General features: G+C 45.9%; 1 protein-coding gene across 8 annotated transcripts in view; it reads right to left on the reverse strand.

Moving 5' to 3' along the window:
* FRMD4A (FERM domain containing 4A) overlaps positions 1-27413 on the reverse strand; it is a 383203-nt gene that overhangs the window by 111029 nt on the left and 244761 nt on the right. For all 8 annotated transcript variants that reach the window (XM_086886548.1, XM_086886549.1, XM_086886550.1 and 5 more), the window contains one exon: positions 15358-15423. In XM_086886548.1, coding sequence (XP_086742674.1) covers positions 15358-15423 — 66 coding nt within the window. The remainder of the gene's footprint in view (positions 1-15357; positions 15424-27413) is intronic.

Here is a 27413-nt window from a genome sequence, read left to right on the forward strand (position 1 = left end):
GACTAAATGAGTCCTACCAGCCCCCCTTCCTTACAGCTCTGTTCTAACGTCTTGTAGGTAACCCTGAAGTTGAATGGGAAAGGGACAAGGATGCTGGGCTTAATTTCCTGACTCCAGACTCATCAATGTCACACTGTAACCCCCACAAGTAAAGGAGGAGGCAATGGAGAAAAATGATTGTTGGCCACAGCTCAAAAAGAAAGAAAGCAAAGTAATACTTGCTCACCATAGGAATTACTGGGAGAATAAGAAAGGCTTATTTCCCCTGATATTTGTAAAAAGAAGTGCTGGTAATAAACCAGTTCCATTATAAAGGAGGAGGGTGAAATGAATGACCAGATGAGATAGTGAGTGTCTTTTATTAAAGAAAACCCCAAAAAACAAAAAACCCTCAAACAACCTTTTTTCTGCAAAGAAAGAATAAAGAAATGAGACAGAGTGATTAGGAGAGGATTCAGGCAGGGTAGAAACTATTAGTGATAAACAGCTATGAAGAAAATAATTGGAAAATGTAAGTGCATACAAATGTGGATGATGGCCCATGTACTGGAGCGACAGCAGAATTAACCAGTGAATGTAATGAACCATGAAAGGAGAAGCTTGGAGACTACGGAGAATTGAGGAAATTTTTCTAAGCAGGAGGGGTAGAAAACAAATAAAGGCAGCCTGGCTTCTGGAAAGGAGTGATCCTTGGCCTGTGGATGGGGAAATGTCCAAGTGTGCCATGAAGTGGCACAGCACAGGTTGTTGCTGGGCACAGGCTGAGTTTCCTTGACAATGTCCAGAAAATGTCTTTTTGGGTCTTACCCAGACACATCCTCACTGCAAAGTGAAGTGGAAGTGATTAGGCAGCTGTATCTGTTCCTGCTTTCATTAAATCTGATATGGAAGACAGGCAGGACCAGATTCCACAGTAGCAGTGTGGGCAAGGATATCAGAGAGGCTGTTGCCAGTGAATTTCATTCAGTAACAAAGTCTGTAAGCTGGGCCAGCCTGGACATCAGTCATGCTGCTGGTGGATGCTGCAAGTGCAAACAGCTCCAGAAAATTATACTGGAGGTCTTGATGGCCTCTGGCAACTGAAGGCATCTCTGCTGACTGGCCAGTGGTCACACTGCCTATGTGGCAGTCCCATCTCTCTCTCTCCCTCCTCATATCCTACCAGGTGGCTGTGGACTGACACCAAAACTTGCTTTATGGCAAGAAGTAAACATCTTTATAATTTCTAATGCTGAAGGGTTGTGGTTTGGGAAAAATTTGCACTTCATACATGAGGGTGATGAGAATAATTGCATTTAATGTGACTTCTGAAAAACTGAGGAAGGTGAATTTGGACAGAGAAAAGGTTTTGTCATTCTCTGTGATAAAACAGGAGATATGTTTCTCTTGTAGTAGGGAATTAGCTTTGACTTTTCAGGGGCTCAAGTGCCGCAGTGTTAAAATTCTCTCTTCTTTCACAGACTCTTCCATGTCTGTGTGGTAGTTTTTAATCTTTGCACTGGGAGCATGCCACAGACTCAGTGGATGTGTGCGTCTGAGCAACATTTAGAGTTTCATTATTTAAACAGTGGGAACTGCATTTCTATTGGTTTTCCTTTCCATATACCTTAAACAGTTGTTGACTAAGCAACAGCTTTGGAAAATGGGTAGCCATCATCTGAATATATCCCCACAATTTATTTGGACTTTGGTATTAACCAGGACCATTCAGCCAAACTCTGACTCTGCATCAGGAGAAAAAAGTGTCACCTCATCCTTTTTTCCTCATGTGTCTGGGCAGCCCTGCAAAAGCACAGGATGGGCTGAGTGCAGTTTAGGAGATCCTTGCATCACAGGAAACATCTGTATGGGCTGCTGGTCCCTGTGCCATCAGCTGCTAAGTGGGAATAATACCCTCTACTATTAAATCACAACATAAGATGTCCTTTTTCACCAAGGATATAGCCTCCTGTTGAATGGAATTCAGTAGGAAAATCTTCATTTTTATATATTCCCCTGCCAAAATGATTCCTCTGTAAACAGAATTTCCAAAGCAGCTCCTTGGACACTTCAATTTCTGGACTTGAGCTAGATTATTGAAGACTATGGGAAAGACTCTGTATATTTAGAAAGACAGTGTTCCATTCCACTTGCCATAGAGATCAGGAAAACATCTGCCTGCCTGTCTGCTCTCCCAGGAAGCTCTGATAATGTGATTGTAGTTTGTCCAAGGAAAAAGATGCCAGAATCTCTTTGAAGAGAAAAGAAACTCAACAGCAAATATATTTCACCCTGCAGTGTCTGAATCCACAGAGGAACTCTTGCTGGTAGGAAAAGTTATAAAAAAAGAGAGGAGAAATCCCAGAAAAGGTAAAATTCTCAAACACAGACTTAGTCTCACACTGGAAGTGGTTATATGAGAGCAAAGAGATATGTTATATCCTTATAGTGTAAACTACTGCTGCTCAGTGGAGATTCATCCATCAGTACCAGAAGAGAAGCTGGCCTATGGCTCTTTGCTGGTTTGCCAGACTTTTATTAAACGCACAAGAATGCCAAGTCTGTAATGTCTAAAAGTGAATTTATTTAACAATGAACTCTTTGAAAAGGGAGTCCCAGATGTGTAATTAATAATGAATCAGTGATGTGAAATCTGATCCAAAGCCTACTGAAGCTGATAGACAGACTCTGACTTCAAGGAGTTCTGGATAAGGCTCTCATTAGGCAAAAGGAAAAAAAAAGAAAAAGAAAAGCTGAGCCAGCTAGTTGGTTAAAAAAATATTATAGCTTGGATTCTGTGCTAAACAGAGACATACAATAATGTGCACTGCACATAAATCTCTTCTCTGCTGACAGGGGACTCACACATTTCTGTGTCTGAAGCTCAACTTGAAATCTAGGAGCTAAAATAAAATAAAATAAAATAAAATGCTGAGAGAGAGTCCCAAAAGGAAAACCTCCAGCGGTTTGAACCACAGTTCATTTCCTCTTGGCATGGATAGGGAGATAACTGTCAGAAATGTGTCATCTGGAGACAGCAGATGCTGCTGCTCCCTGCGTGCCGAGGTCGTGCTCGTCCCCCCGCCCTGCTCCAGCCTGAGCACCCACCTCAGCTCGGCCTCGCCTGGCTCTCCCTCAGCTCCGTGCAACGCACAGCACGGGGATTAGCAGCCTGGAATTCCTGCCAAACCCAGCAGAGCGTGGTGTCCGAAGGGGGATGCAGCTTGTCTTCCATCAGTGCAACTTCATTCAATTTGTCAGATGGATGCAGACGGTTTGGGTGAGCCTGATCTGATCACCACCATCCTGGCACTGACCAAATTGTTGCAATGTGAGATGGAATTCTGGCAGCCTCTGGTTTTCATTTGCCTTTCAATATGACTGTAATGGGGAGCTGGAGATGTTTGCTGATGAACAATTTCATCGTTCCATATCTTTTAAGGAGCACATAAAGTGCACATATTAAGTCATCCCCTTGAGTCAAATATTTTTAAGTACAGTAACACAGCTCATTTTTAAGTAATCAAATAATAATTAAAAATAATTGTCTCCCATTTCTGCTGAAGAACGAATGCATCTACATTGAATTTGCTTCTTTAATAGCAAATTGTAACTCAATCTAAATGTAAATTCCTGGAGAATCTGCTATCTAATTCTCATTATTTCCACTTGCTTAATGCAATTAGAAACATCTGTCACTGATCAACTGTCCACACAGTGAAAACAAATAATAATTCATGCTCTCTGCCTCCATAGTGTTTTTCAGGGAATGGACTGCTTTAGAACCAGTTGTTAGAGCCCAAGAGCTAGAGCTGTGCAAAATGCTTGTGACAAGCTCTGAATCACAGCAAATGTGCCTGACCATCAGTGTCTCTGTCATCAGTGACATCTGCTGAATAATTTGACAAATTCCTAGGTACATATAAAAGTCACCATCCTGCTTTCTAGAAATATTTGGCTCCGGGGTACCCATTCTCAGGAATATACTGCCAGGGACAGATCTCACCCCCTTATCCCAAAGCCTGGTCCCAAAGTCATGGTGGAGCATGCAGATGCAGCTTTAGTTGCTGAAGGAGCATCAAAAGGCCTGTGAAAGGCACTAGTTCTGCTAATGGGGACACTAGAGACTGGCAGCACAGAGGAGGGGAGACTCCTCACCAAGATAGAGAGAAGTCACTAAACCAAATCTGTGCTATTGATCAATTTTCCCAAAGATAAAAACCTTCCAGAGCTGGCATGTTTTGCTGGCTTTACCTCCAAGCATCTGTTTGACCTCCTACCAAGATAGCTTCAAAGTCAGAACAGAGACTGAAGGTTCCTCCCAAGGCAGATTTCGAATTGTGCTTCTTCCTCTCCAAATACAGGCAGTTTCCCAGCAAACGTAATAACAGGAGAGTTTTCATTCAAACATAATTGTAATGAGCCATGTCTGAGTGCAGAGAGATGGGAAAGTAAAAGATATCCTATCTGTATTAACAGCCTCTCATCCAAAAAGATTGCCTCTTTGGGAGAGGTCGGGGCAGGAATGTAAGGGGAGAAGGGGTACATCTCATTGCTTATGATGAGCTAATGCAGGTTTTTTTAAAGCATGACCCAATTATAAGCCAAGAGCCATCTTCTCTGTCCTTAAAATTAGAAAAGCTGATGGTTTTTCTGATGATATCCAGTATTATGGCCGACACAAGTGCCACAGGCAGCCTCTCTATGCTTGCAATGACTGCCTCACTCCTTCTCCAGGCACCCAACTCACGGCTGTGCTGCTGTCAGCAAGCTACTGCAGCCCTGGGGGAGGGGGGGAACTCGGGGGAATAATCCACCAAAGAGAGAGAGACAAATCCATTTCGACTTCACAGAGCCCAAAGCTTCCCCATAAGTAGGCACTTCTCCAACATAAAGACAGAAAGGACCAACGAGCCACACACTGGGAATACGGCAAGTGTTGGGGGTTGGAGATTTGCTCTATCACTTGAGGACAGCATTTTGCATCATTTCCAGAGAGAATGGTCCTAAAAAACACACTCCTGGACAAAAGCAGAGGGAATGGATTGGGACTGTAGAGGGAGAGGTGGGGTAAGCAGGGCTGGGGAACACTCAGGTTTCCCTCAGGAAAGGCAGCATGGTCTCCTTGCATGCCTGTGCTGCCCATTCCAAGCCTCCTGCCTCCTCTGTGTGGTTGCAGGTATCTCCTTTCCCTCCTGTGCTACAGGCAGTGGGCTGAACTAGCCCCAGCAGCCTTTACTGGTGGCACCATGGTGCCAGACCCACCTCCTCTTTGCTTTGCTCATTGTCATTGCCAGGTGTGATGCTCAGACCTTCGACAGTGCAAGCTGCGACACGTAAACTGCTCTAAAGCACCTGGCCTGAATCCATTGCTGCAGGCAAACTGTTCCCACCTGACACCAAGCAGCCATGGCCAGCTGCTGCTTTGGGTTACCTGCAGCAAGGAAAAGGAAATAATTTCCCAGTGAGACAGTTAAGACCCTTTTTGCTCATTATGTGCAATGCCCCTGAGCCCAGAAGCCTCACTCGTGGCCCAAGCTCTCTGTGCCACGCCAAAGGAATTGCCTTTTGGTTGAAAGTTGAGACCTTTTGTCTAAGTAGCATCCGCTGAGGCTGAAAAGAAAAGGGAATAGAAAACAATTTTCTATAAGCTGAGTAATGCACCTTGGACAATCAAGTTGCTCGCCCATTCACTATCAACCTAGTATTTGATAGGCAGCCTGCAGCCTGATGGCAGCAGTAAGGGGAAATGTTCCATTCTGAAATGCTAGCTCCAATTGGAAATGCACTTTTTACCTTTGCACGAAAGCAAATCTGCTATGCTGCCTCCTTCATCATTTCTCCTGAGCTACACTCCTCTAGATTGTTCAATATCTCCTGGAATCATCTCTGGTATATCTGTTATTATTTTTCAAAATTGCTTGCTCAGACCATGCTATAAAAAAATAATTTTCTATTTTCACTATCTTCCAGGAGGCAGCTTCTATCCTGTGTCACATTCAGCACTTTCTCACCCGAATTTACTTTTTGGGTTTCTTGTCCAGCCATAAGGACATGAAAGGAGAAGCTGGAGCCAGAACAGGACTGATACAACCACCCACAGTATGAACATCCATGAGAGAGCTGATTGCAGAGTCTTTTTGCAGTTGAGGAGAGAAAGGGGCACAACTCATTTCAGATGATCCCTTTTAGGATGAGCTCAGCTGTGCTCTACAAGTGCCCTTCTCCTTCTACCACCTCTGAAAGCGTAGCTCAGGCAGACACCCACACTGTTTATGCCTTAAGTAAAAAGAGGTGAATCTCACCACTGCTTGCTGTGGAACACATCAGACAAGCCAGGGCTGGAGGTGAGGGATGGGATGTGGCACCAACACAAGGGCTACCATGAAGGAGCAGCAGCAGGGAGCAGGAGGAGCTCTGTGAATTTCAGCCTCATTGTCCTGCTGCTAAACCTAATTTACTTCCACTGCTGAGCTTGTTGGTGCCTCACCAACAGTTGCTCCTGCAGTTGCTCCTGGGTGGGGGAAGCAAGGCTGGGGGACACTGGCTTGTCCATGGCTGGAGCAGCATCTCATGGGATACAATGACATATTTCACAGCCACTGTTGGACACTGGCAGGTTGGTTCAGGCTGAACAAAAGCTCCACTGAAGCTAGAGAGCAGCTGAGCCTGGCAGAAACAATAGTGAATTTTTGAATTTCTCCCAAGTAACTGTGAGTGAGATGTTTTCTCTGTAATGGACCCATTAGATGCTGGATGTGCCATTCCTGTATTGGTGTATGTGGTGGGAGGTCAGCAGGACAATTTAAATTGCTGATGCTCTGCAAAACTTCAAGAGTTACCTCACAGGAAAGGAAATAGCTTTCTTCCTTCACCAGATGTTTTAGTGGGATTTTCATCAGGCCCCCCTGCCCCGTAATTTTGAAAAGTTCCAGGTGTGCTCAAAATTAAGGCTTTTTGACAAAATTCAGCAGAAGAACTGCAAAAAAATACTGAATATTTTCACCCCTATTTAGCCAGCTGTAAAGAACATCCAGCTCTCAGCATATGCAGTATGAATAAACATGTGTCTTCAGCTTATCTCTCTCCTGACAGCTCACAGATAGCTCCCCAGCCTGTATTAGTTTAAATGCAATTTATTCTGGAAGACTGATAATAGGAGTATTGATTACGCAGGCCTTTGGAAATCACACCCTCATTTCACTCTGTGGAGGGCAATGATTGCCATTCCCAGTTCATTTTCTCATGAGCCTGTAAGTACTTTGCTGTACTTTGTCCTGAGGCTCCTCAGGTGGCACCTGGCAGATGTGCAGGGTTCAGTTACAGGCTCCAGGGGGACATGGGGGACACCAGCTCTCAGCGTTATTCAGAAGCCATCAGGCAGCTCAGAATGGGGGAATTTGCAGCACTGCTGTACCAGGGAAGCATCCCCCTCTCCAATGAGCTTCCTCAAGACACAGAAGTACCTCTGCTCTCGGCAAGGTCAGTCCTGACCCAGTGCATTCTCAGGGACACTTTGCTCCCAGCGGCTGCTGCCCCCTGCTTCCACCTGTCCCAGCTTCTGCCGCTGCTCCTCCCCACGCCTGTGCAGAGGATCAAATCTGGACAGGCTGAACTATCCCTGCTGGGTTTCATTAATTTCCAGTCTTGCCTTTCCCAGACACAGCTTTGCTTTCTCTAGAGCTGCTTGACCACACTGACCTTCGGTGCACGGCAGATCCCCTTGGAGGCTCTCCGTGTTCCCTGTCTGTTTGGGCTCGCTGTTGATCCCTGCCTGCAGCTGTGCACCCTACTTGACCTCTTCAAATCCTGCTCCCTGTGGCCCTCACTGATGTGCACAACCTGCCAGCTTGCTCTGCACAGCCTGCCTTGCTGGAATGTTCTCCTCTGGCAGCTCCATCCCATGAGTGCCGTCTGTAGCACAGGGACCATGGCTGTTCTCACCCATGGTGAGCTCCAGGGAGCCTGGAGCACCCAGCACACCTGGGAGCTGCTGAGCCTGGACCAGCACCACTCTGTTGTTCATAATGGAGCCAAGCAAGGGTGCACAGCAGAGGCTCTTCACCCCTAGTTTCAGAGCCTGGCTCAGGATTTCCCTCTGAGATGCTAATTCTGCCTCCTGTCCTAAATCTTTTCAATTTTGCCCTCACAATCAAGGGCAACCTTGAGATTATCTGCTTTGCCACCTTCAACCTGCACGAGATCTCTCTGGCTCTTAAGCTGAACTCTCCAGCTCTGCACATCAAATTTCTTTATTTCTGTTCTTTTTCTCATTCCATCCAGCAAACACTCTCCCCTCCAGGCTTGACTTCTGTGGTTCACTGGAGCCTAAGCTGAGAACTGAACCCCCATGATACAGCCCTCCAGTCTGACACCAGAAGTTCTGTAAACCATGGATGGCAATGGTGGGTGCTTTTTGAGAGCATTAGAGAGGCTCTTCAGAGCAGCTCAACAGAGGCACACCTTGGAGGACGGCAGGATGGATTTGGGAGCACAGATGGCTCTCCTGGTCCATTTTTCATTTATCCATTTACCTGATCTAGGACAACTTCTAGGTATTGTACAGCAACTCTTTCTGCAGGAGGTGTGCTGACTGTAAATGCTCCCAGCACCACATTCACCTTGGAGCAATGCTAAATGTATGTCTTTTTGGTAAACAGACAACTTTTCAGCAGAAGAGCTCTTAGCTCACAGTTCACTGGTTGCTCAGTGAGAGCACAGACATGAATTGCCAGTCTGGGGTCCCACCTCCCTTTTGGTACAGCCCAGGCATATATTTGCAGTTTGCAGCTGTGCTCAAAATGATCAGAAGTTTCAAACAGGAACCTGACAGGCACACAAAGGCCAGGGTAAGTTTTTTCTGTCAAGAGAATGGCTCCACACTCATCTGCCCTGAGCCACAGGCTGTGAAGGGGCAATTGTGTGCTTTGTGCCAGTGGTATAAATCCCACTTAAGACACTGCTTGGCAGGATCCTTCTGAGTTGATCCAAACCTTTGGACTTCCATAATTTTTAATGCCAAAGATGTTAAAACATCCCCTTTGCAATTTTGCAAATACTTGCTGAGCTGGACTACAGTCTCACTCTTGCTGTAGTAAATTGGGATTTGTTTCTGAAAGAAACCAGAGTCCTAACACTGCAATTTGGGAAAATAAAGCCTCCTTTCTAGAAGGCATATTTGAGCCCCCTTCAGCTCAAACTCATTATAAATTATGATCCAAATTCAGTGTTTTCACATTTTCTTACTGTGAAGGGCTGGATCCTGCCACAGTCCTAGTAGGAAACTCCACTCAAGTTCAGCCTGGTCTCTGTTTATTTGTCTGCCCTTACAGAAAAGATGTTTTTTTATTTTGGAGAGGAGCAACACACTACCCCACAGTCTTCAGAGCCACTCTGAGGACACTTATCTAGTCACTTCTGAGCCCTCGTATGAAGTCAAGGGAACATTTTTCAGCTGCTTCACTGCAGGCATGGAGAGGCCGGGTGGAAAGAGGGAATGCAGGGATCCCTCCTCAGGCACTCACCATGGGCATCATCGAGCCCATTCCAGCTCTCTGTGTCCAGTAGGATAAGCCCTGTAGACGACTCCAAGAATATATTCACTGGGCAGCTCCTGCCAGGGTGTAGGGAGGGCAGCAAGGCGGGCAGGGCAGTACTCACCCCCAAGCTTGCTCCCAGCCCAGCGCTGGCTGCCAATGCCTTCCACAGGGATGGTTAAAAACGCCTTTGGAGCAGAGCCTGGTGCTCTGCAGGGACTGGAGCTGCCTCTCCTGCATGGAAAGGAAGGCTACTGGCACCCAAACATCTCCATTTACGGTCAGAGCCACACAGCTGCATTTCTGAATCAGCCCTGGAGCTGATGTTTCCAAAAGGATCCCCAGTTTTGGCCGTGGAGCAGGGCTGGACCCCATTCTTCTGCAATTATTATGGCTTCCCTGGGGAGACTGAGGCTGTCCTGGGGCTTGTTTATCCCACACTCAGAATGGGATATATTGCTGGTCCTCATGGAAAACCCATATCCCAAGTTAGTCAGCTTCTCCTGAGGTAGGCAGGTGCCAGCCTCAGCACCACCTAAAGGGAACCTTGTCAGTTTTTCCCCCATGCCAGTACAGGTAACCACCCTGTTCATGGGCATACAGAAGTGAGGAAGTAAGAAAACATGGGTAAAACCCCGTGGATTTCAATTACTTTATCACAAGTAGTACTGAAAATGCTACAAAAACAGTAACAGATTCCTGGGAGGAGAGCCTACTGTTTTATTTTTCCCTCCAGCCATAACTGGTGGAGCTTTTGCTCTCAAAAGGTGCCATTGCTTCCCCAGGACAGTGAGCCTCAGGCTGGTGCCAGTGAGGCTGATCCCAGAGGAGTGAGGGACAGTGGTGTGCTCCAAACTGAGCATCTCCAGTGGGATAGCCACACTGGTGACAGCCATCCACGTGGCAGTGAGTCAGCAGCCCACAGGGCACTTTGCCAGCCCGGCGCTGGCTCACAGCTCCAGTGGCTCCCAGTCTGGCTTGGAGGTGGTTCCTGGGGATTGAACACTGCACCATGGCAGGCACACTCAAACAAATCCTGGGCTCCTGAAACACTCCTCACTCACTCAAAGCAGAGATGGTTTTGAGCAAGGTAAAAAGGGATGTTCAGTGCATCCCATTAATTTTGGTTGTGCATGTACATGTGTCACTGCTAATGTGTTTTTGGAGGCAGTTGCATGGCAGCTGGGAGATAGAAACGCTGCAAGAAGAGTTACTCAAGAAGTGCCAATGTGGAGATATAGGTGGGTTAATCACCAAAATGCCTATGGATTGTGCTGACCTCCCCATCTCTCCCTGGCTCTTCCAAATCAGGCTCAGTGCTTCCTGGGAAGAAGGTTAGAAACAAATTGCCCGGTTATTTCCTACAATGAAATTGCAGAGCTTTCAGACCCCACAGGCAGCTCTGCTACGAGCCTCGGATGAGCTCTGTTTCTGCCATAGCTCCTCCAGAGAGAAAGAATTAGGAGGCTTAACACTTCTGGATGACAGTTGCCTGAGCTGCTGTCAGATAACAGGCACCGCCAGCCAGTGCAGGAGCCGGGATCAAGCCAGGCTGCCTGATTCAGCCATCCCAGAAAAAAAGCCATGTTTATAAAACCCACATGAAAAGGAACGAATTGCCAATTACGCAAAAGTCTTTAAATAAAGCAACACAAACCTTTCATGTGCAGCAGACAAATGATACATGGTCACTGGGAAATAATATAATAGCGAGTGGGGAATGGAGGAAATCCATTTTCCAGAAGTAAGAAAATGGACTCGCTCGCTGAAAAAGATTAGATGGATAAAGCCAAACACTGTAAAAAAAAGGACTGTGCTAGAAACTAAACATGCATCAAACAGAAACAGGAAAAAAACCCTCAGACTGTAAAATCCAAGGAACCACACTCAGCTCCTGCTCAGAAAGAAAAAACTGTCAAAAAAACACGCTGTGTAAACTTGCCACACACCCCAGATCTTCAACAGGCATTTATCAAATGGAACACACACCAAATGCAACTCTTCTGCCTAATCCCAAGTCAAACAGCCTTTGAGTTTCAGACCCTCAGGAAGAGATTTCCATATGATCCTCCTCTGTCTCTGTTTATGATTAGCCCTTCTAAATTTCAGCATTTATCTGACAAAACACATTGGGGAGGGTTTTCTTTTATCCACAAAGCCTGTGTTCCTGCTTTTTCTTAGCTGCTGCTGCTGCTGCTGCACCACCCTGCAGCTGCTTGACTTAGGAGGACAAAACTTCAGTCAAGACGCTTTATTTGAGTAAAGCCAGGATCTCTTTCCTGACAACCCCAAGCCCTTGCATTATGTGCCAACACTGAAGCAAGCCAATATTCACAGAAGGGGTTATAAATACTGGCTCTGAGCCAAAATCTCACTTGTGGGGTACAGTTATGCAGATAAAACCTATGTGCACTAGCAATAGCTGTGTGGCCTGTCAGAGGGGTTTTTGCAGTTTTGGGAGGGAATTTGTGGCATTGAAACATTTCAATCTGGCCTGGCAGAGCTGCCACACTGAGTCACTGCTGACTCCTGTGAGTAGAAGCACCAATTCCGTTCCCTGTCTTCCTGCAGCCTGCATTCCTGCAGAATGTATGGTCCTCATTACCCACCAAAGTTTCAAATGACGTATTCATAAACCCCCAAGTCTGATCACAGCTAATTCACAGACAAAAAGGGAGTACATTTGCTTAATACACTGCTTTTTGCAAACACCCTGATTGGTCCCAGATGCATCTGGTTTTGCCCAGCAGCACTTCAGGCAGAATAGGAAATAATTTCAGCTCCCCAGAGTCACCGGCCTAAGCTGTTTCAAGATGCTCCAGGAGCCCTCCTGCATCCCTTTGAGGGAACCATACCCAGCTCTCTCCTTCAGTCAGACCCATCTTCTTCTGCTGGTCTTTTTCTACACCAGAAAGGAATATCCCAAAGATGATCAGAGGGCTGGAGCACCTCTCCCATGAAGAAAAGAGGATAGAGCTGGGGTTGTTCAGCCTGGAAAGGAGAAGGCTCCAGGGAGACCCCATTGCAGCCTTCCAGTACTTAAAGGAGTCTTATTAAAAAGGGGGAGAGTTGCCTTTTCATGGGCTGAGGTGGAAAAAGGGGGCACTGTTTTAAACTAAAAAAAAGGAAGGATTTAGATTAGGTGTTAAGAAGAAATTCTTTACTCAGTTCTAGTGAAAGGTGGCCCTGTCCATGACAGGGAGAGTGAAACTAGGCCGTCTTTAAAATCCTTTCCAACCCAAACCTTTCTGTGATTCTATGAAAACACAGCAGCAGGATCCCTGAACCCTCCTCCAGGCAGAGCACCTGATATCACACACAGGCACTGAAAGGCGATGTAAAGACAGATCCAGATTAGGCTGTTATTTTGATCTCATCGGTGGAGAGAAATCAAGTTTACTGATTATCAGTGTTCTTTCCTAAACTCTCACAGGAGTGGAAAAGCTTCCAAGAAAGGTTGAGGTTGGTGAAAATGAGGAAAATTCTCATGAGAATTTAAGAGACTGACTCCTGAGCAATTCAAGCCAATGCAGGTCTAGATCTTGAGGCCCAACAAAGCTATAGAGGAACCTCTTTCATGCTAAACCCCAGCAAACCAGCCCTCTGTTCCAGCCCATGGCAAGACACACACAGAAAAAACGCAGCTTTGAAGTGACAGCCAGAAGCTTGGGCTTGGATGAACATTTTATTTACAGCTTCTAGTTCAGTTCAGCTACAAGATAAGGTAACACTAACAAAAACAACGGTGCTCAGGACTTACAAAACAACTTTTATCTGAAATCTCATGATACGATACAAACAATATGGGTCAGCTGGTGAGATTTCCCCTAGCAAAGTGCATGTTGCTCCCAGAGGGAGCCCAGTCCACTAGGACAAAGAGCTGCTCATCTTGGTAACCTCAGCCCAGTCCTGCTGAGTGGAGCAGCTCCAGGACCACTCCAATGCTGGTGCCTTTGCCTGTGCTTTACAGGCAGGCAAACCAAAGTGCTGTGCCCACATCTAAAAGTGATTTCATGCTGACTAGAAGCTACCTAACAGCATTGTCATTAAAAAAACAAAGCATCTCAGATGCCTCAGTGGACATTCCTGTACATATGGGGGTACTCCAAGATCTGAGTACTGCATGCAACAGAGGTTACTGCTTTTTCTGGGCATGAATTTTTCATCATCACCCTCCTGAATTCCCCTATTCACACATTACTTGAAAACAGCAAAACGATTTGTTGTACTAATAAAATTCAACCATGGGTCACTTGCAAACTAGTTAGTGTGATTTACAGAGCAATTTGCTTCCTATATTGATTACAAGGAATTCCATTGAAGGTGTGATCAAACACTTAAAAAAACCATAGTATCACGTGACACCATTTCTGCTCCCTCGTAAGTGGACACATCTTCCCACACCAGCCTCCTTGGCTGTCATCTTCCTGTGGTTTTTTAGCGTCATTGATCAAACCCCAAATAAGTAGGTTGGCCAGGGCAGCTCACATAGATTTCCTGCAGTATATTTTAAGCTGTGATTATTAATATACTGAGCAGTGCTTTAGCAGAGCTATTCTCCAATAGTCCATTTTAATTTTTAATTGAACCAAGAAAAATTAGAAAAGGCATTTAGATCAAATAGGAAGCCAAGTGCTGTGTCCTTGCGATGAAGGTGACTAAAATTCCCCCCAGCCAGCTGCAAAGCATTGGAGAACCTGATGCATCCTATGCAGAGACCATTGGTGCAGTGTTGTGTTTTAATTAGTCATCCTGATTTGGCTGTTCTAGTTCCACCACTGGCCTGACTCATGGTTATCCAGGCACTCTCTGAACACACTGTGTGTCGGGGTAGCTGAGGGATTTCACCTCCTAGATGACTATGTGCTTAAAAAACATCACCCATTAACAGTTTTGTAATGGTATTTTTAAGCAAGTTTCCAGAAAGCGAGGCTGAATGTGCTTCCGGTGATTCAAGTCTCCTTCAGCCATCATTCAGGTTTGCCGGTGATGGGTAGGACCCTGCCCCCCCTCCCATCTTATCAGCTGTAGCCAGGGCATTTGGGTGCTATGGGAAGTTTCATTTCCTGCTGCTTTGGCTGCCTGTGGCTGCCTGTGGAAGCCTTTGTAAAAGGAAAGACATTCTTTTAATTCTTGTTATTAACCCATTGGGGATCTCTCAGACAGGAGCAAAAATTGTCAGGAAAGTCCAGGATGCTAGAGCTTTCACCAGCCCATCCTTACAAAGCTACCACCAGACTTCCATTGTTCCCAGTCTTCCTTCTTTTTTTCAAAAGTGAAATATAAGGCAGATGGAACATGGACTAATTTTAACACATATTTGTGTTTGACACATGAACCTACAAGAAATGCCTGCCTGTGGCATGATCACCACAGCATCTTCTGCTGCCAGCCACATCCCCAGTGCAGGTGGGAGCATGGGCACAATCTCCTCTGCTGTGGTGCCCAGCACTGGAGCCCAGTGATTCAGGATGGCAAGCAGGGAAGCTGGAGGTATTTTAAGCAGATGCATTGCATTTCTCATAGCTGAGCAGTGACTCAAAAACATAGTTAAGAGATATAATAACAGTGTCAAAAATGACCAGAGGTGCTTTTCTATCTCAATGGCAGGGACTGGGGCAGTTTTGGCACAGAATAAAGTAAAAATATGTCTTGAATTAGTCCCTCAGATATGCCTTTGCAGATCCTTCCCAGGCAGCACTACTGCAGCATCCCTGAGCTCTGCAGGCAATCACAGTGTGAAGCTGCTGAGAAAACCATCTGAAAATCCTTTTCTCTCCCCACCCTGGTGAAAACCCGTGGCCTTAGCAAACTATCAAATGATGAAACGTTCAGTTCCTACCTGAACAAGGAGCTCCAGCTTCCTGTCATCAAGGAGGTGCACTTGGCATCTGCGACCCTCTGTCATCTGCAAGAGAGAAGAGAAACGTGTCAGGGTGCTCAGTGTTACAGCTCAGCACGTGGCTGCTCACCTCCCCCATCACAAGTTGGAGGCTTTCATTTGATGCAGTCCTTTTGGTTTGTGTTTACTTATTTCTTTTAAATTAATCCTCCTTCTTTTGGCACCACAGTAAAGAAAAGGCTGGAAGGAGACAAAGAAAAGCCACCCTGGTAGCTGTCATGGAGCGGTGTCTGGTGCCTGCTCGGATGCAGCTGCCAGGAGAAGGGTGTTCCAGTGTGTACAATGGGGGTGGGGGTAGTTGGCAGCATGGGGGCCCTGACATTTCATACTGAAGCCTCCAGCTCTGCAGCTGGCTTGGACAGCAGAGGAGACACCCAGGCAAGTTTCCCCAAGCCCCTCAACAGCAGTGCTCCAGCCATGCCACGGGTACTGTGGAGCCAGGCTCCTTCCTGGGCTGTGCTGATGCAGCTCCCTGGAGTGGCACCAGGTGCTTGTTCGGCCCTGAATCCTGAAATGGGCTTGTCCTACGTGGAGTATCCTATTTAAGATGTACCGTGGGAGCCACTTGTGACATCATTGTACTGGTCTAAAGGTGCTTCCACACCAACAGTTTATTACAGCAGTTAACAAATAATATCAATAAAACTATTATGTGTACAAGACTTATATGAGATTTCCAAGGTCCATAGATTGGGGTCCTAAAGAAGAAATGAGCTGTGGTCTGAGGGAACTCCTCTACAGTGCATCAGGCTGTCTCTTGCACAGAGCACTGTGAGTGAGGAACAACATCGCTTTGCAGATTTACAGATCCCAGCTCAGTCCCACAAAGCCCTTCAGAGACAGGCACAATCCCACTATCTGTTAATGGGATATGGGCAGCCTTAAGCCTCTTTGGCTCTTGGAAATCCCTTTCTCAGCACGACTTAGGCAGCACACAGGCAGCTCCCCCAGTGTGGACTCGCCCTACAACACTCACGCACACCTGGACCCAGCTGGCACAGACCCAGAACACCCCCACAGCTCAGCTTAGCCCCACAAGGACCCACCACCCCCAGCCAAGACACCTTCCTGTGCTTTCATGGATCCCTAGCTCAATTTAATAACACTGCTTGCCATGGTGAGTCCTAAAGTATCACCAGAAGGAAGCAGAGAGTCCACAGGATCCTGGCGGGGGGGGTCACAGACCGCTGGACTCATGAGTCCTGCAACATTCTGGACATTCCTGCCCTCATCCATCACCTCTCCCCACCAGTGCCAGCTGAGCTGACACAAAGCCGCCTTGCAGAGTGGGAAGTGTGCTTGGGGGTTAACTGAGGACAGCTCAGCTTTCTGCTTCAGCTCTGCGGGTTAAAAATCAGCTGCTCCTGTGGCTGGTGGAGCTGGAGGTGCTGGCATCCGCGAGGCAGTGGTGGATGCTCCACCATCAACTTCGCCCATTCAAGAATCCAGGCATTGTGTGGCCGTTTCCACAAGATCTGCAACCTCTGCCACCTCCAGCAGCATCACCCTCATCCTGCTGTCTCTCAGCACAGGATCCCATCAGCCTCTTCTGGGTGCTTCTGTCCTCCTTCTTGACATCTCTGTCCTACATCCATCTGTCCCTTTCCTGGTACCAGACTGAAGTCAGTCTTACCCAGCCCCTTCCACAAAACAAAGATTCAAGTATTCCAACAACTCCGTTGAACCTCAAGCTGGCCATTGAAGATGCATAGTTTATTATGAGAAAACTTCAGACAAAATGAGCTTTTCCCTTCAACTCACCACAGTTTACAGTTCTGGAAGGCATAATCCCATGCAATTCATGCAGAATTTACCCCTTTTTGTTATTCACATCAACATCCTTCTGAGTATCCTGCACGCCAAGTAACATCACTTTCCTTCTCTTCTTCCATCAGCACAACTGGAGCCCTGGCATTGCAGCCAAAGGAAAGCCTTGTAAAACAAGGCTTCTCATAAATGTCAGCCAGTTACTGCCATGGCAATAAATTGTCTTATGAGAATTTCCTCCAGTAAGAAATGTTATACAAAATATGGCTTCTCCTAAGGTGTATTACTTGGTGAGTGAGATTTTTCACTATTAAACAGATTTCAGCTGAGTTGTAAAGCTGTACCAGAGGCTCACAGAAGAGCTTTGCAATGGTTTCTCCTGCTTGGAAGAGTCGTGTGGGTCATGTTCACACAGACACAGAGAACCCCAAGCTCCCTTCACTGGGCTTCCCCAGAAGATAAGATTCTGAGTGCCTGAGCTGTGCTTTGACGTCTCCCTCATCCTCTTGCTGTCACGTATCCACTGCATCTCCAAGATGGGGAATATGCACTGATATTCCAGTTTAATAGGAATTTACCCAAAGCAAGAGATAAAGCAGTGAGTTCATTGTGGTGATGGCAGGGATGGGAACACAGTCCTGCTTTCCTGTCTTATGCTCCATTGGCTATAACAAAGGCGAAATATAAATAAAAGAAGGTGAAAGGGGGAAGAGGGAACATTTTCTGAGATGTCAGACTTTGTGCTGTAGTGTTTCAGCAAAGCACTTGCTTCCCATGTGGTGCTTCTTTAGCTCTCCATGCTTTTCCAGCCTGGAGTTTCATAACCCCTCAGTGCCTTCACTGCTAAAAGAAATCCCAAATGCAAACAGCCGGGAACAAGAATAAATATCTGAATAAAGCAAAGCTCTGAAATGCAGCACATGATGGTTGACTAATTGAAAGGCCTTTCATGGGCATCCCTTGAAGCTCAGCAGGTCCACAGGTTGGAGATCTGCTACAGCAGTTCTTTCCTCCAGCCACAGGGTTTTTCATTTGCCTTAGAAGTGAGCAGTGCTTTCCAAGGGAAAAGAAAAGAAGGTAGAGACAGGCTTCCTACTTGATATAAGCTAAAATATGATGGTCCTGCCCTCCCTCCTCTCTGCTTTATTATTCCACCAGGTGTCTGAAGCCCACATTATGTGCTTTTTTGCATTGTCGGATCAATACAAACTCTGCTAGTTTGTCAGAGCAAGAAACAGGAACATTTCAAAGCACAGCGAGAAGGCCCTGATTTAGCACAGTCTGTCTGGGTAAAAGATGCTGCCTCTGACACTGTGCAAATTGGCTGCTCTGCACTATCTGCTGCACTGCCATGCATGGGGCTGTTGCTGGCTCCTATGAAACCAGTCAGGGAATGCTTTCTGCTTCCCTGTGCAGAGAAGAGAAATCAATGCCAAAGCCCAATGGATGGGAGCAGGAGGTCACCAAAATGAGCTGAGAGTATCAGAGTTTAGATGGAGGGAGACCACAGGACTGAATTGAGGTTCTCCTTTCCCAAGGCTCTTACCCAGAGAAGGATGGGGAGAACTAAGCTAAGAGGAACTTGAACTAAGAGACACAAAGGCATAGCTTTTCCTTCACCTTGAAAAAGCAAAATCCCAGCAAAGGGACAAGAAACAATGGTTGAACACACTTCCTGACAGAAGAGGAAGATGCTTGATGTGGCAGGGAAACAGGGGAGTTCAGTCCTGATCAAATCCTGGTTGTCACAGTGAGCTCAGTGAGATTTCCTGTACCAACACAATTCCCCACTTTCCTTCTGGAGGACAAGATCCCTCTTTCCAAACTCCAGAAATTAAAAAGCCAAGTTCAGCCTAACAGCTGAGATGCCCTTGATGCTCAAAGCAAAGAGGACACTCAAACATTTCAAGTGAGGTGAGACAGTTCCTAGTTTAGTTCCATGGTTATTCTTGCTGCTCACTCAGCTGCTGCTCTCCAGGATGCTGTATCCACACCAATCCCTCAGATTTCCAAAGCTTCTCGAGACATGTGAAGAGGTGGGATTGTGTTACACACTCCTGAGTGCTAACAGTTCACCCATATGGCAACGAGCTGCACGCTCCGGGTGTGAATATGGGCCACAAGCATCTCATGGGCCAGACTTAACACGAGCTCAGATGGAAATTTTGTGCTAAAATGAAGAACACATTTTTTTCCCCCAAAAACAGCTCAGTAAGTAACATTTTTTTTCTAAAAATCTGCCACTTCTTTTAGTGCCTGCACATGCAGCATGACCCCCCCTGCCAAATACTAGAAGAACCGAGCATGAGTGCTTTTAAATAGCTCTGCCATTCCTATACATGATTGTGTAAAGGTATAATATATCTTCAATACCCAAACACAGATACTGTTTGTAAGGCATATGAAGACCTGAAGCAATGTGTTTGTGCTCCTTGTGGCTAAGGAGCTGGAGAAGTCTGCAGGAGGGCTGATTGTACATTCTCTCTCTGCTCCTTGGCTTCTGCACCTTGAGGACAGAAAAAACTGATCCTGACCTTTGCAAAATGTTTTGAGGACCATCAGTGACAGCAAGTCCTGACATATACGTTTGTTTACTCTAATACAGAGATGCTACAGAAAGGAAATCTGTCTTGTGGTTACTCATGGGATCTTCTGAATCGCAGCTGTTTTCCTCAAGGAAAGGACGTTTTAGTTACCTTTATCACAAGACTTTAAATCTCCTTTGGAGGCTTCTACCCAAATATTTACACAACGGGTTTCCTAGGGAAGGCAGGCTGGCAGTTGTTTTGCTTTGTGCCTTGAAGTGCTCTGATGACTGCCCTCCTCTCTATTCATCTTCACTGTAACTCAAACATTGTCTCAGAGAATCCTATAAACTGTCTGTGACACAGCCCCAAAACCTTCACAACACTCAGCTAATCCCTGTACACCCAACACTTTGTCACTAAATTATCACAACTGCCCACAGAACTGCTCCATCCAACACAAACAGCCAAGGTGATGGGAGGAAACAGCTCCAAAGAGAATCCTTCCCTTTCAAAATGAAAAAACCCTCCTGGTGAAAGCACCGTCAAACTAAATAACTCAAAGGCACCAAATGCAAATGCTATTTACAGTGTCAGTTCTATAAATATCCGTGGCACATTTCATTAGCTGGTGACTGCAGGAGTAAAGAAGAATATGGCATTTTCTTCCTTGAATCACATAAGAAATTATAATTGGAGGCAGAATCTTTCCTAAATGCTCGCTGCCTGTATGGGAGGCAATTACTGTGCTGAATCCACAAGAATCTGTGTCACTCTGTCCACTGTTTGGACAGAGTCGCTGAAAGGAGATAGGGAGAGATGACAGCCCACTGATTACAGTAAACTCTTAGATTAAACATCCTGCTCCCACTTGACCACTTTTTACCGCCTTCTCATCCTGGCAACTCTATAGCTTGTCGAGAGAGGGAGGGAGGAAAAGCAGTATGTTTTTGTTGTCTGCACAGCTTTGTGCATGTGGCAGCACTTCACTTTGCTGAACTGGGGCCAGTCTGGCAAGCAGCTGCCTGTTGCACTGACCAGCACTGCCTCTTCATGTGCCTGCATCCATCTGCCATCTCCTGTCCTACACTCACACCTCAAGACCCTGGAGGAATGGACTATCTTTCTTTTTATGCCATGTGTTTGCAGAGCATCCTCCCCGTTGCTGGCCTACATCTGCACCTAATAAATGTGACTGATGGTGGCTGGGATGAGGATAGCTGTGTGTACAAGGAGCTGAGCCACAGGGCTGGCCCTTGATGGGGACCTGTGGGAGGTCCTGAGGAGGAGCACTGGCTGGGTTCTGCCCTTGGGGCTTGCTTGCTTTTGCAGTCATAGAATCACAGAGTCATTAAGGTTGGAAAGACTTCCAAGAACACCAAGCCCAGCCTTCAACCAAACACCATCATGCCCACTAAACCACATTATGAACACCTACTCATTTTTCAAACACTTCCAGGGATGGTGACTCCACTTCCCTGGAAAGCCTGTTCCAATGCTTAAATCTGGTCCTTTAGGTGTGACTCATTGCGAAAAAAATACTAATGAAGAGGAGGAAGAGAACTATTGGTGCAAATCTGGTTCATCTGCCCCAGACATGGGGCTTGCCCACTGCCTTGCACTGGTGAGCACATCACCATGGTCTGCAGCACTGCTCATGCCATCCTCTGGTCCAAGCCCAAAGCCCTCACACATACTCACTTCCCTGCTCTTCCTCTTCACTAAAATGGGCAATATCTGAGGCACCTGTGCCTCAGTGGCTTGAAGCTCTGAGGATGTGAGACAGCCAGGAGAAACTCTTGTTTCTCAGTACAGTCCTCATTTCCACTATTTAGTTCCACAAGTCTTTCCTAGATAAATGGTGAATAGTTTGTATTATTGTTTTTTTTTTCAAGAGGCAGAAAAATGATTTTAATTTGGCCCATTACTCCTGGCTTGTGAGCAGAGGTCTATGTAGCCCGTCGTGTCTGCCAAGCTCAGCACTGCAGTTCAGAACATGAGCTGAGCTTTCTGAAATAAGTGGTACAGAATCACGGAATGGTTTGGATTGGAAGGAACCTTAAAGACCATCTAGTTCCAGCCCTTGTGCCACAGGGAGGGATGCCACACACAAGATCAGGTTGCTCAGAGCCCCATCCAACCTGGCCTTGAACACTTCCAGGAATCAGGTGTGAAGAAGTAGGAATCCATTAGACAACGATTTTTCATTCAAATTTGTTCATGCTATTGTTTCTTATGGGAAAGGCTATTTGGTACTCTGGAGCAGGAGAGGTTAGCTGGAAGCCAGTTTTTTTTTCCCCTGGGAAGGGTATCCCAGCTGTATTCTCAGGCATTTGTCACCTTCTAGCAGTACTTTGGTAAGAAAACCAAGATGCTGCATATTCAAATAAACAGGAACAACCTTTTAAGTATTCCATTTCAAGGGAACTTTGTGGCAAATGGAGCTTTGAAGCTGGGAAGAAAGGCCACAAAAATATGCTGTCGATATGGACGATGGTGATATGAAGAGAAGTAGCCAATGGCTGATGCATAATGAGACTTCACCTTCTAAAGCAGTGTGGGCTCCCCTGTAATGGAAGTGCTTTGAGGCTATGTGAAATACATGCACAGTCCATAGCTGGATTGACTGGCCAGAAAACAGAAGCTGACAATGATGCAGCACCTCCCACAGGTTTGACAGGACCAGAGGAATGTATCACGTGCGAGGCCTTTGGCTTTCCCTGTGAGCTTCTTTATCCTGCTCCTTGAAAAATTAATGTCCTTTCCAACGGATTAGTGAACAGAGGCAAAACTGTCAAAAGCATGTTTACAGATACAGCTCTTAAAATCCTCTCCTGTCCAGCATGAAGGGAGCAGTGCTTGCAATTACCCATCGCATGGGGGATCTGCACAGGGATGTGCTTAAGAGGGGTTGCATCAAATGATATAACCATTTCTGCAAACACTCATTTATCAGGAGAGAGAACAGCTTCAGTAATTAGAAAGCAAGAGTCCTCCTCGAGAAGGGAGGCAGGATGGTGTCACCACAGTGTCACCCTGTCGGAAGCACCACTCGAACGGATGGCGCGACCCAGCCATTGTGTGGATGCCGACAGGGAACGATGGGACAAAAATTAAGGCAAGCTACAGGCTGAGTGACCTGGTGACTTCCCTGTTTTGTCTTAGGAGCTGACAAAAGAATTCCTGGCCTGCCCAGGGGCTCCTTGCTTCCTCTACACAGTGCTTTCCAGCCTTGCTTGGGCTCAGCATCACCCAGGGACATCTGCACAGGTTATTTTTCACGCTTCCCCCTAAACAGCGCTCAGCAAAAATGCTCTGATTCAGCAAAGCCCATAGCTGTGTTCATAAATCCCCTTTATTTCAGTGTGACATAAGCAAGTGTTTAAGTGGCTTACTGTATCAGAGCTGAAATGAAAAACCGTCTCCTATGGTCCTTAAGTCCATTTACAACATCAAGCAATAACTCTCAGGCGAACTTTAAAGCCGGGAATGCCACGTCTTAACCTCAAAACACTTGGTACTTGAGCTGTGTAGTCAGAATGAAATCTAATTTCAACACCACATTTTAAACCAGCAGGGCATTACCCGGCAGATGCCTAAATTACTGCTCTGAGCATGGCCAGCCTCGACGGCCTGATTTCAGTTATATCCTGAGATAAGAAAGTCTTTTCCTGGACAGATCAGCTTCCTCACTAGAATGGAGACTGTACTGTTTTAGGTCACGTATTGTTTTCTTTCTTGAAAATAATACAGATCTCAATCTTTTCAAATACAAAGGGAAGCAGAAATTCTTGCACCCTCCCTGCCTTCTGATGTTGAGGCAGGAGGAGAGGGCATTCCCAATGCAGACTTTTTACTATGTTTGACTCTTTTGTCCCTGTAACTCTTTCCCTTCCCTTTCTTGGCAAGGAAATAAACCATTTGCCAGTTTAAAAATATACCAGCTTCCAAGAATTATCCCCACTATTTACAAGGCAGGAGTGGAGAGTGTAGCAGTTTTGATATGGTTGGTCAGAGCATCCTATGAGCCCTGGAATTGAGGCTGACCACAGTGAGGTTACACAGTCTTCAGTATTATTTATTATTTTTAGTCTAGAGTTTTCACTGGTCACAGATGTCTTAAACCTTACATGTTTGAAACCCCTTCTGCACACAGCAGAAGTGTGTTTTGATAAACCTTGACTCAGCTGGTTACTTGTGCGTGTGGTTTAACATGGTCACCTGCTTTGGGCCAGCATTTTTAGGTCAAGAACATGCCAGAGCTTTTAAAACTTTCCCTCAAATTTGGAACTTGTAGCTGCCTCCTTCACTTTTACTTGGGAAGCCCACGTTGCTCCTACAGCCTTTCTGCACGTGCAGCAAGCTGGCTGCACCCAGGGTAAGGGAATAAATAATAAATAAATAATAGTGCAAAAGAGGGAGCCCAGCTGCTCCTCCTCCCACCAGCTTGGGGCTCTTCCCTGCTGGCAGCACTGTCAGGCAGATGAGTCTTGAATGAGTCAGGGGATGGGGCTTCCATCCTCTCCCAACAGACTTCCCTGCACAGCCTCATAGACCTGGTAGATAGCTCCTGCCTGGAGCCCACACCAAGCCCTGGTGAGAGAGGAAGAGTTCCAGTCCTGCTCAGAATTCCATCACTTCTTACAGAGCTGTTCACATTTAGGGCATCTTTAGGTCTGGTGAAACCATTTGATCCATATGAAACCACTACAGCCAAAGGGTTGCATCCTATAGGACGTGGAAAGAGAATGCCAAGGGCAGCCCACAGCCTCATCCCACCTTACAGACCTTGGGACTATTCATACAGACTATGGTATTCCTCTGCATGCCAAAGTAATTCCCAAAGACTGAAAAACTGCCACTATCACAAGAAAAAACATTGCAGAAAACAGTCCCCCTCATACCTCTGTTAATAAGACAACAGGTAGACAATCTTCCTTGCTGCCAACTTCCCAGTAAACACCCAAAATAACTTGCCCTGTACATAACCCTCTCCTGATCCAACTCAGCTCAGTTAAACTCTTTATTTGGTGAGCTTTTATTTTTTATTTTCCCCAGGGTGAACTTATTTTCTGGATAATAATCCCTCTAAGGCAAGTTCTACAGTTTCATCCCATGTTTGCACATTGTATATGAGAGCCATGATCCATCATTTGGGTTGCCAATCCTTAATGCAGCTCAAAAAAATAAATATCAACAGCAGAGCTAAAATGGGAGGCCCAGAGGGAAAAAGGATAAAGGGTCTCTAGTGTCTTTGCAAAAGGACAAGCAGAGTGGTTCTGGGACAGGTACTTCATCAGCTTTGGAGCATAGCTGTGCTTCAAGAAAACCAAGATATGCCTTGGAAGGGTCTTGCTTCCCCTGGAAGAGCTCTGTATTCACTCTGTTTGCTATGCACAAAGGACACAGCACAATCTAAGCGAAAATGATCTAAATTATCTTTGAGGGAAATCCTTTACCAATGAGGGACTTTGAAGCCTTTTATAAGTCACATCAACTTCTTTGCAGGGATTCCTGGTCACCTTCTGGTTCATTCCCTTCTATATTCTGCAGCAAGCACTGTGGGTCATCACAGGATAATGACCATGTGGCAGTAAAGTATATGGCAATAGGTTAGTATTAGTATTAGTATTAGTATTAGTATTAGTAGCATTATTTTTTTTTCCCAAATATGTTATCATGTCTATTAATCTCTTCTAAACCTGACTTTTAAAATTCCTTGTAAACACACATAAAATTTTAATTTTTTGTATAGTTTCACACTTGAAACGTGGCATACTTTCAGAAAAATGTTCCAAATATCATTTGTTTGGGCATGCAGACAGGGTGTAATTACATGAGAGCATCCAAGTCTTCTGGGAACACATTTGCAGGTTTCGTTTAGTTATAGAAGAAAACAGGACAATTTATTTGCTATTGAAACTGATGTGATTTGCTGGAGAAAAAAAAATCAATATAGGTTCATAGGAAGATGACCAAAGTGACCCAAGGCAGTGGAAGTGATAGTATGTGTGAAATATTTTTAAAGGACAAATTAAGATTTATGGCTTGAAGCGTCCTTTTAGTGCTCATTGAGTGTTTTGTATCTACTGTATCACTAAGCCTTGGGAGGTGTGAGTGGTTCTGGCCTGATCAATGGAGCCAAGGCACTGGGCAGTGCATCACTCAGGAGCTGTAACAGAGTGGGTCAATAGAGAGCACTGAGCACTGTTAATATATAACACATAATAGAAAACACACTTACAAAAGTCATTCCAGATGTGAAAGAAAAAAAAAAAAAAGCAAAATGTTAATCTGTGTATAGAACTGTTGTTTTGTTTTGTATTTTCCTTCTTGTTGTGAATAACACTCCAAGAACTGATATGCTTCCAGTGGGAAAATATGTCACCAGGTTGTTTCCAGCCACTGCTAACCAGCAGGTTTGACACACATTTGATGTCGAGAGGCAGGGCTGTGGCTGTGGTCGGGCTGGGCAGGCACCAGCAGCTCTGCCTGAGCAGCAGCAGCTGACAGGGTCACTGCAGGGTGGGCACCATCCCCCAGCTGGGTTTCACAGGTAGGACAGGGTGAGATGCAGAGCACATTCAAATGACAAGCAGCTGACTCATCCTCAGAGATGCAGGTGTTTTCAGAAACCAGTCCTGCTTGCAGAAGTCTGGTTTGACCCTTTCTGCTCCCACTTTGCTCCTGAGTGCTTCCATGGCTGAGCAGGGCAGAGCTGGGGCTGCAGGGCTGGGACATCTCCCATGGGCTCTGCCTGCACACCCTGGATGAGGGGTATGAAGGGGTCCAACCTGCCTTCTCCAGTCCTGACAGCTCCTGATGCTGAGCACTTGTGTGTCTGGTGAGGACTAGAGCTCAGACTAGCCCCACTCAGGGCTCAAGCAGGGAAAACTACTTTCAGGACACCATCTGTGCTTTTATACCCCCATTCACTACCTGACTAATGCCAGGATATTGCATCACCTGTATTGAGAATTCTTTGGCTATTGGTGCAGCAAGACCAGGTCATCTCTGCATCAGAGCATCTCATGAGATACTAGATATGGACAGTCTGTAACCTCTGCATAGGAGAGACCTGGAATAAACACCTCAATACAAAGCTGTTTTCTACCATACACCTCTGCTTTTTAAGAGCCAGGGAAGGATATTCCTTTCTGGAACTAAACTCAGAAGCTCTTTAGTACTATGAAGAACAAATGCAAAATGGGAAGAGAAGAGGGAACAGCCTGATGCAGTGTCTGCAAACTCAGCAGCTGGATCTGATACCCCTGAGCCCTGAGCTCCAAGGATTCAATAGATTCAATACTCATTTTGGAGCAACCTTCTGCCATGTACAGAATTATCTGTGCCTGTGAGAGGGGACCACCACTGGATTTGCATATTTCACCCAGCACTGCCACTGCCACTCCCAGAACATTTCAGAGGGCACATTCCCTGGTGCAACACGAAGGCAATGCAGACTCAGTGCTTCCTGGCAGTTCTCCCTGGACTTGGTGAGGAACAAGTCTCTTTTCCCAATTCCCACCACCTCCTGCAGCACAAGTCCAGGTGAAACCTTTACTGACTGCATAACCACCTCAGCAGGGATGCAAAGCATCCCAGGGAGCTCAGACCACTTCAGATAGAACTTTTTTCTCTTTTGGATTTTGCAGTTCAGAATTGCTTAAGATGGTGTAAGTCACCCTCCAAATTTATTTTCCA

The sequence above is a fragment of the Cyanistes caeruleus genome, chromosome 4 (assembly GCF_971803275.1).
Source record: "Cyanistes caeruleus chromosome 4, bCyaCae1.hap1.1, whole genome shotgun sequence".
Lineage (NCBI taxonomy): Eukaryota > Metazoa > Chordata > Aves > Passeriformes > Paridae > Cyanistes > Cyanistes caeruleus.